General features: G+C 32.6%; 1 protein-coding gene across 1 annotated transcript; it reads right to left on the bottom strand.

Annotated features, from left to right (window-relative positions):
• LOC109207530 (probable glucan 1,3-beta-glucosidase A) lies at positions 1,277–7,620 on the bottom strand. The gene is made up of 8 exons (XM_019370475.1): positions 7,381–7,620; positions 7,169–7,288; positions 6,894–7,082; positions 3,722–3,880; positions 3,273–3,442; positions 3,028–3,183; positions 2,143–2,495; positions 1,277–1,715 (listed from the first exon to the last, which is right to left on the bottom strand). Exons 1-8 carry the CDS (start codon positions 7,573–7,575, stop codon positions 1,534–1,536), a joined length of 1,524 nt encoding a protein of 507 aa, XP_019226020.1. The 5' UTR covers positions 7,576–7,620; the 3' UTR covers positions 1,277–1,533.

Consider the following 8,446-nt stretch of genomic DNA (forward strand, 5'->3'; position numbering starts at 1 on the left):
GGAGTTGCTCCAGTGGAACTTCTTGTCTCCTCTTGGTCTTTACTTCATGGGCCTGTAAAGAACCCTCCAATTGCTCCACCATCATAGAATCTAAATCCTTAGACTCATCAATAGCACACACCACAAAATCAAATTAGGTGTTAAAGTGCGAATGATCTTTTCTACCACACAGTCATCTTCTATGTCCTCCCTTTATCGTCTTAATTGATTTACAATAGCCTTCACTTTTGAACAATAATCCGAAATGCATTCGGATTCTTTCATTTTTTAAAGTTCAAAATCAATCCTTAGAGATTGAAGTTTTACCTTTCTCATTTTATCAACTCCTTGGAGAGAATTTGGTAGAATCTCCCAAGCTTCCTTTGAGGTGGTAGCATCGTCCACCTTATCAAACATGACATCATCGAAGCATTGGTGGATGAGCGTGAGGGCTTGTCGATCCTTCTTCCTTGTCTATGCCAAGATATCTTTTTCAATTTGAGGTAGAGCTTCCTCATTATCGTGTTTTGCATACCCTCTGTGTACAATTTCCCGCGCATCCTGGGAGCCAAGAACAGCCTTCAGACGTAGACACTATTTCTCATACATAGAGTGGGTACTGAAAAGACAGCGGACCATTATTTGTCATGGCTCAAATACCACGTTGTTGGAAAAAAATAATATCCTCCCAGAAATAATATCCACGGTAAATAACAATAACACAAGAGAGTAACAACGGCACCAAATCTTTTAACGGGGTAATACAATACCCGAGCGGAGCAATATAATACCACTATAATATTACAACTTGGTAGTGTCAAGAGACTACTACAACTTCAAAAGAAATAACACTCCTTATTTTAAACACCTCACTACAATATTACTCCTACTCAATATTTATCTCACAAACTACAATCTATGGATTACTCTCTCTAACTCTCTCTGGCTTCTCTCAATTTTGGTGTGTTTGAAATGGAACGGAAGACTCCTTTTTATAGGGAGACCGCCCCAAACAGCCAATGAAATTTGTCCTTCACAACTTGTTTCAAGAAAGTCAGGCACCCACAATTGTTTTTACTTCCTCCAATCACAATTTTTCATTATTTTTCCTTTTCTTTATTATAATGAGGCTGGCCCTACAATAAAAGCTTCTCGTTAAGGTTAAAATAAGTAAAATAAAAAGTTTAAAGTTGAATTATTTTCAATTATAGAAATATATGATTCTTTATTAAACGGACTAATAAAGAAAGTGTTTCATCTAAATTGAAATGGAGGGAGTAGTAAATATATATAGACATATTTAATGATGTATATTGGACGTAATAATATTGCTGCCTGCAGTGGTTGGACGGCCTTGCACTATGACTGTAAGCATCTTTGTTAATAAAGATCTCCACATTGCTGTTACAAGTTGATCTTTTGAGGTGTTTCCTCAAAAGTTTATGATTAACATCTAAACTACCTTATTAAGTATCCAAGTATTATGGCTTTGACATTTCGAAATTTGAGTAAGTGACACAATATGATCAGCAATCAGGCAATGATCTGAGTAATTTAAAGCTTGATATAGCCATTCTTGATCATCCACTCCAAACTCCAATGGTTGTTCACATTTTTGAGAGTCCAATAAGCCCAACCAAATGTTGCACGTCCAAACACTTCCAATTGAGCCTTGGCAAACTTTTGGTAGTCCTCCTTTGTTGCATCTCTAACTTGCCATTCAGCAACCCATTCCCCTGAAAAATATTTCAAAGTAGATTGTCATAAAGATCTCCTGTAGAAGTGGTCATATAACCAAAAGAATATTTGTAATATGGGCCAAATACTTATGATGATTTGAGCTAAAAAATTTAGAACATACACTAAAGGAATTTGGGTTTTTTTCACTTTTAGCCTGCGCCAAAAACTATTTACATTCGGTAGCCGAAAAAGTAGAGTATAAAATTTGTATAATTTTTTTATATAACAGAATGTATATCTGTATAAAAAAAATATATACATTTTTTCGGCTATTATTTTGAGAGCGGCTATACAGTATTATTTTTCCAAGAAAGTTAGTATCCCAATTTATTCTATGTTGACAGAGGAAGGGTATATATTAATGTCATGTAGTCAAGGAGGGAAATAGAACATAATGAGAAAAGACAAATTAAGAAAATATACCAACTAAAGTGAGAGGGCCATTAGATTGGGTGACAGTATTGAGTTCAGCTGAACGGGTGTTGAAGACAAAATCAAGATTTTGCTGGACAGTCATGTCGTTAAACATGTCAGAGAAAAGATTGTAGTAATGAACATCAATTACAGATCCCTTTAAGCCACTGGCAAAAGGCAAAAGCTCAGTTGGATCTGCAGATCCTAATCTGTTGGACATCACAACATATGCATCCGAAGAATGCTTACGAACTGCATTATATCCAGCTTCGTAGTATTTTTTCACCATCTCGAATGAAACTTCTGGTGCTAATGGCTCGTTGATTAACTCCACTGCGTAAAGGCTTGGATTCTTGGCATACCTAAATTCAAGAGTAAAAGGAGAAGAAAATGAAAAAGGTGACCTCTACTCTACACCAACAAAATTTTGTTACTTAAAAGCTTTATTTTACCTCTTGTACTCAAAAGCAAACGTGGAATACAGAAATTTGGCGACAATTGTTAGTAGCAGGAATGTACTAGTAAACTGTATAAAACTATAGATTTATATGACATGTGAAATGAAAATACATATCCTTATCAAATGACAATTAAATTTAGCCCTTTTTGTTAGTTGAAAAGATTTAGTAAATTATATTGTTTTATATGAAAAGATATTGTTGCTAAGATTCATGTGTGAAGTTTTTAGAAACACATGTATAAAATGGTTTGGGTTTTAACTATTGACACTGCAAAAGAAATTTTATGCTATCATGTCAACCGATTTGCAAAAAATAGTGAGACTAATTAACAATAGGAAAAATAAGGCATGTTATCTGCTACAACAAATTAACAAGTTACCCAACATTGATAACAAAAGTTCTATATATACTATCTAAATCCTATTGTTTATACCTGGCAGTTAAGAAGTCTATGACTGCAACGGTCTGTTGAATGTTGTCATCAGTTTTTCCCCATTCAATAGTACCATCTCTGTTGGCACTGTGCTCCCAAGGATTTTGGGAGCCAGGTGCAGCATGTAGATCTATTATAACTTTAAGTCCGTATTTCCTACAAAAGTTTCAAACATTCAATTAAAACCCAATATATTATCTAGTTTACCAATTTGATTATATATAAAGTAGTTAACAATGTATTACTTGGCCCAGAAAAAGGCATTGTCTAAGGCATGCAAAGAGCCTCCAACATATGGCTTTGGGGGTGTTGGATCACTGGCAATCCACCATCCAACTGGAATTCTCACTGCGTTCAGTCCGTTGCTTGCGATGAACTTGAAATCTTCTTCTACTATAAATGTTTTCCAGTGTTCCTGTGATAAGAACATATGTTATTTCATATTGAAATACAATATAATTTGCTAAATCACATTAGGTACTAGCATTGCTTTGTGGACTTGTTTTTTTACCTAAAGATCAAAAAACACCAAAATGTTTTGTTGAACATATGGTTTATATACCTTTTACGTACTAGAGTTTTAGCTTCATAATCTCGTATTATATAGTTACTCTATTATTTCAATTTTAATTTATATGGTGTAGTTTGACTGGACACCAATTTTGAAAAAGATTTTGCGTAAAAGAGTACATACTTTCATAACTTGTGGTGCGATGATAGGACCATAGCCATTAGTAATTTGGAACTCGCCTTCAAGTCTTCCACTGGTTTGCATGATAAAAACAGAAGGATCATCATCACCCCATCCCCCATTTCCTCCGTTATCTGCTGTCACAAGTTCCTCTGTTTTTACCTGCACCTTAAATAATTAGTACAGTAATAAGCCAGAACTTAGCTAAATATATATACTATAAGTGCACAAATAGCCATTCTCAAGGATGATATTTAGGGATTAGCAATTACTTATTTTGTCCTGAAATTTTAAACTAAAAAATTTAACTTCAGAATAATTTAGGACATTATTATCCTGAATAATTGAATTCAGGACGATTGGTTAATTCCTAAATAGCACTCCTTTAGAGTGGTTATTTGGTGTCATTTCTACTTCTATACAGTTCAAGTCGAAGGTAGTAAATAGGTCGATATATTCTGTCGTAAAACTAGCATCTTCCTATTCTCTCCTTTCATTTCTATTCAAAGTTGAATGATGATTTTAATTTCCCATCTCATAATCCATAAAATATATGAAGAGACTTTCTTATGAAAATTTAAAACGAAAAATCAAAAGCATTGAAGACAAAGGCCTCTCATCAGGCTGTTTCTCCATCTTAGTGCTTTTCTTTGTAGTTTAACTTTAAATATATGTGCTTATGAAAGAGTTTGTTTAGAAATGCCGGCAATGTAACTGTCCTAATATTCTCCACTTGCTAAGTCAATAAAGTAGACACTAAGTTGTCTCCTATATATCAACAAGCATAAACAGCAGGCATAAATGGATCAATTTATCATTTGGAAAAAACAATATTCTCTTGGGAGATATTTTTATTACCAATCGCAGCACTCACTCAGTGGATGAAGTCCACTAACTTTGTCATATGGTCCTCTGAAAGGATTTGTGGTACCAAAATTTGGGTCCAAAAAAAAAAAGGCGCTTACTACCACAAACAACTTTGGAAAAATGATACTGTATAGCCGCTGGAAAAAGAATAGCCGAAAAAATATATAAAATTTATATATATATAAAGTTTATACACTATTTTGACTACTAGATGAAAATAGTTTCTGGCGCAGGCTAAAATTGATAATACCCCACAAACTTTTATGCCCGTTTGATTTTAATTTTAGAACGGATTTTGAAAGAATTGAATCTAGATTTGGTTTCCGAATTTTTTTGGCTTGTATTTAATTTTGAAAGAATTGTTTTTAGATCTTATAAACATCAAGAACGCATCATTAAGAACATTAAAACATTGTACGGAGTATTCACTTTTGTAAGGTCAAATATTAAGAGAATATTGACTAAATATCTTAATTAGTAAACTTATTCCCGCAATGCTGAAAAGTAAAAGATAAGAAAAGATTCATCAATTTTATGATCCAAACAGTTGGTAAACGCAAAAGAAAAAGGTCTGTTTAAAAAATAGGAGGTCAAATATTCAAAAATCAGAAACCAGACACAAAATATACCAATTGGGTTTGTTTAGAAACTAGCAACCAAAAGAATTACTTGGTTTTGAGTTTGGTTTCAAAGAAATAAGTTCTATACACTAATGGTATCAGAATAATAACATAATCAGATCATTTAAAATTAACTACAAATAAATTTCTATCATAATATTAATCACTAACCTTATATAAATTAAATGGTAACAAACCTACTAAATATGTTAAACAACAATGGAGTCCATTACTCAAATGGTCACTCAACTATCCCAAATTATCTCCTAAAGTTACTTTTCTTTCGTTTGTAACAACAAAGTCACTGAACTATGCATATTGCACTAAGAAGGTCACTCAACTAGATTTTTCAAATTTTGAATTGCCAAATACCCATTTTACCCTCTAAATTATAAAAATTTGTGTTCTTTTTATTTTTTTAAGCTTTTTAATACTATAACTTTTCCCTTTTTAATTTACATTATGGAATTACCTATAGAATAAATAAATATTATTTATAAACTAAGAAAATAAAAAGTATTTAAGCATATATAATGCTGGAATAACAAAATAATGAGCATAGTAAAAAAATTAACTAGAATAATTTGTTAGTAATAATAATTTTAGAATTAACAACAAAAATTCAAAAATTTATTTATACAATTCAGAATGAAAGAAAATAAAGGTTGTAAAATATATATTCCATGCACGTAATACAAAAATAATTATTTAAATAAGGGTTTTTTGTAATATACATTATATATTCTTGAAAATTATGCTCAATTATATTATATATATTTCATGCACGACTTAACATACATAGCATATTTTACCCTATCAGATAGTCTCACTGCTTTTCGGTGACATAACTTTGTGTCGTCGAAAAGTTGGTAGAAACATAATAATATAATTAAGCTTCATTTTCAAGAATATATAATGTATATTATAAAAATATCCTTATTTAAATAATTATTTTTATATTACATGCGTAGAATATATATTTTACAACCTTTATTTTCTTTAATTCTGAATTGTGTATATAAATTTTTGAATTTTTGTTGTTAATACTAAAAAGTTAAAAAAAAAAAGATAAATGTTTATAATTTAGAGGATAAAATAGGTATTTGGCAATCCAAAATTTGAAAAATCTAGTTGAGTGACCTTCTGAGTGCAATAGGCATAGTTCAATGACTTTGTTGTTACAAACGAAAGAAAAGTGACTTCACGAAATAATTTGTTTAAATTCAATTTCTCAAATTGTTTTGAACTAATGTCCAAAAAACCTTGTTACTATTGGCAATCTTTGCGCATGAAACTTTCTTTATAGGGATTAAAAAAAAGGTTTTCATTCTAAGGTCCCGTTTGGCCATAAGTTTTCCCAAAATAAATTTGGAATTTATTTTCAAAACTCATGTTTGGCCATAAATTTTGCTCATATTTTGACCAAATCCCAAATTCCAAATTTTAAATCCCAAAATCAGCTATTGAGCTGATTTTGTGCCAAAATCCCAAAACTTCGGAATTATATACATGTTTTTCCAAAATAAAGTTGGAAAATATGTTTTGAAAGCGTATGTCCAAACACATTTTCATCTTCAAACCAAACTTCACCCAAGTCAGATTTTTCAAAATAAATTTGGGATCTATGGCCAAACGCTAGCTAACATGATTGCAACTCAAATAACACAAAGACCATTTCAAGAACTCACCTGTAAGAAGAAACCATTTGATGCTTTTATCCGAACACGGCTAGAATCATCAGAGTTCCTAACAATTTCAAAAGTCTCTGAAAATCCAGGTTTATTTTCCACTGCTACCACATTTCCACTTCCATCTACTCCCACAAATTCTTTGTTAAACACCCTAAAGTTAAAACTTGTGCTGTTTATCCTCCAAACCTACAGGAAATAGTGCAATATCCCCCGTTAATTAGCTAATAAAAATGAGTTTTTACTTCTTTATTATTTTTCAAGGAATTACGTACTTTGAAGGTTTCCCATCCAGAGGCAGCAGTTCTATTTGCGACAATAATTGTTCCTCCTCCTAACTCAGCACACAGATACTTCCCAACTATTACTGATTTGAATTGCAGTCCAGTTCCATCCTGATCAACGTCATTAAATATTTACAGTGTCAGTATATATAATTTAAACACTAAATTATTAAATCAACGTAAATGAGGTTGTAAATATTAACCAGAAAATCTTTGTTGGGGATGCCATCGAAAAGAGAAGGTTTAATCCATCCTTCAGTAAGAAGCCAGCCTCCAAGATTAACAGCTCGAACTTTGAAATTTGGAGTATTTCTTCCATAAGAAAAACTGAAAAAGCAACAAGAAGAGATGATAAAGAAGTAGACGACAAGTTCCCTTGCCCATGAGTAGCTTGCCATTGCTTCTTAATATTTTAGAGTTGCATGATATATCCTCAACTTGGTAATGCCTTTATATAGATGTCCAAATATTTGACCAACTAATTTAAACAATCTGAACTCAGAAATAAAGAATGTGACAAATTAGATATACTATATCTTGATTTTGAATCAATGATGAGCTGCTTATTCAACGTTTTGACCTTTAAAATTAGAATTGGATTTACTAATAAATTTTTGTTTTGTACGTACTTTTGGTATGTATTTGTCACGATCCGGAATTCCCACCGTCCGGACCGTGATGGCGCCTAACATTTCACTTGCTAGGCAAGCCAACGTTAGAACATTTCATCCATTTTTAACAGTTTAATATTACTTAATGAGAAAGAACTGAAACTATTGCAATGATCCAAAGTAATAATGCGGAAGCTAAACAGCCAAACATTTAATACATCCCTGGACCCGGTGTCACAAGTGCACGAGCTACTAGAATAGTACAAACAAGGGTTTGAAATAACATAAAGTTGTTTGAAAAGAAAGTTCGCAGCCAAATAAAAAGGGAAGGGGACTCCAGGAGCTGCGGGCGCTGAGCAAATGTACCTCAAGTCTCCACAAGCTGTCCAATCCGAGCACGCTAATAACCGCCGCTGGGACCGACTCAAAAATTTGCACAAGAAGTGCAGAGTGTAGTATGAGTACAACCTATCCTATGTGCTATGTAAGTGTCGAGCCTAACCTCGACGAAGTAGTGACGAGGCTAACGCAGGTCACCTACACTACAACCTGTATGCAGTATATAAAAAAGACAAAAGGAAATACGGAACAAAATAGGACAGTCAACTGAAGATAATAGCTACAGCCTCAAGAAATAAGCCAGTGACGATCAGAGTTA

Source organism: Nicotiana attenuata, chromosome 2, assembly GCF_001879085.1.
Source record: "Nicotiana attenuata strain UT chromosome 2, NIATTr2, whole genome shotgun sequence".
NCBI classification, from domain to species: domain Eukaryota; kingdom Viridiplantae; phylum Streptophyta; class Magnoliopsida; order Solanales; family Solanaceae; genus Nicotiana; species Nicotiana attenuata.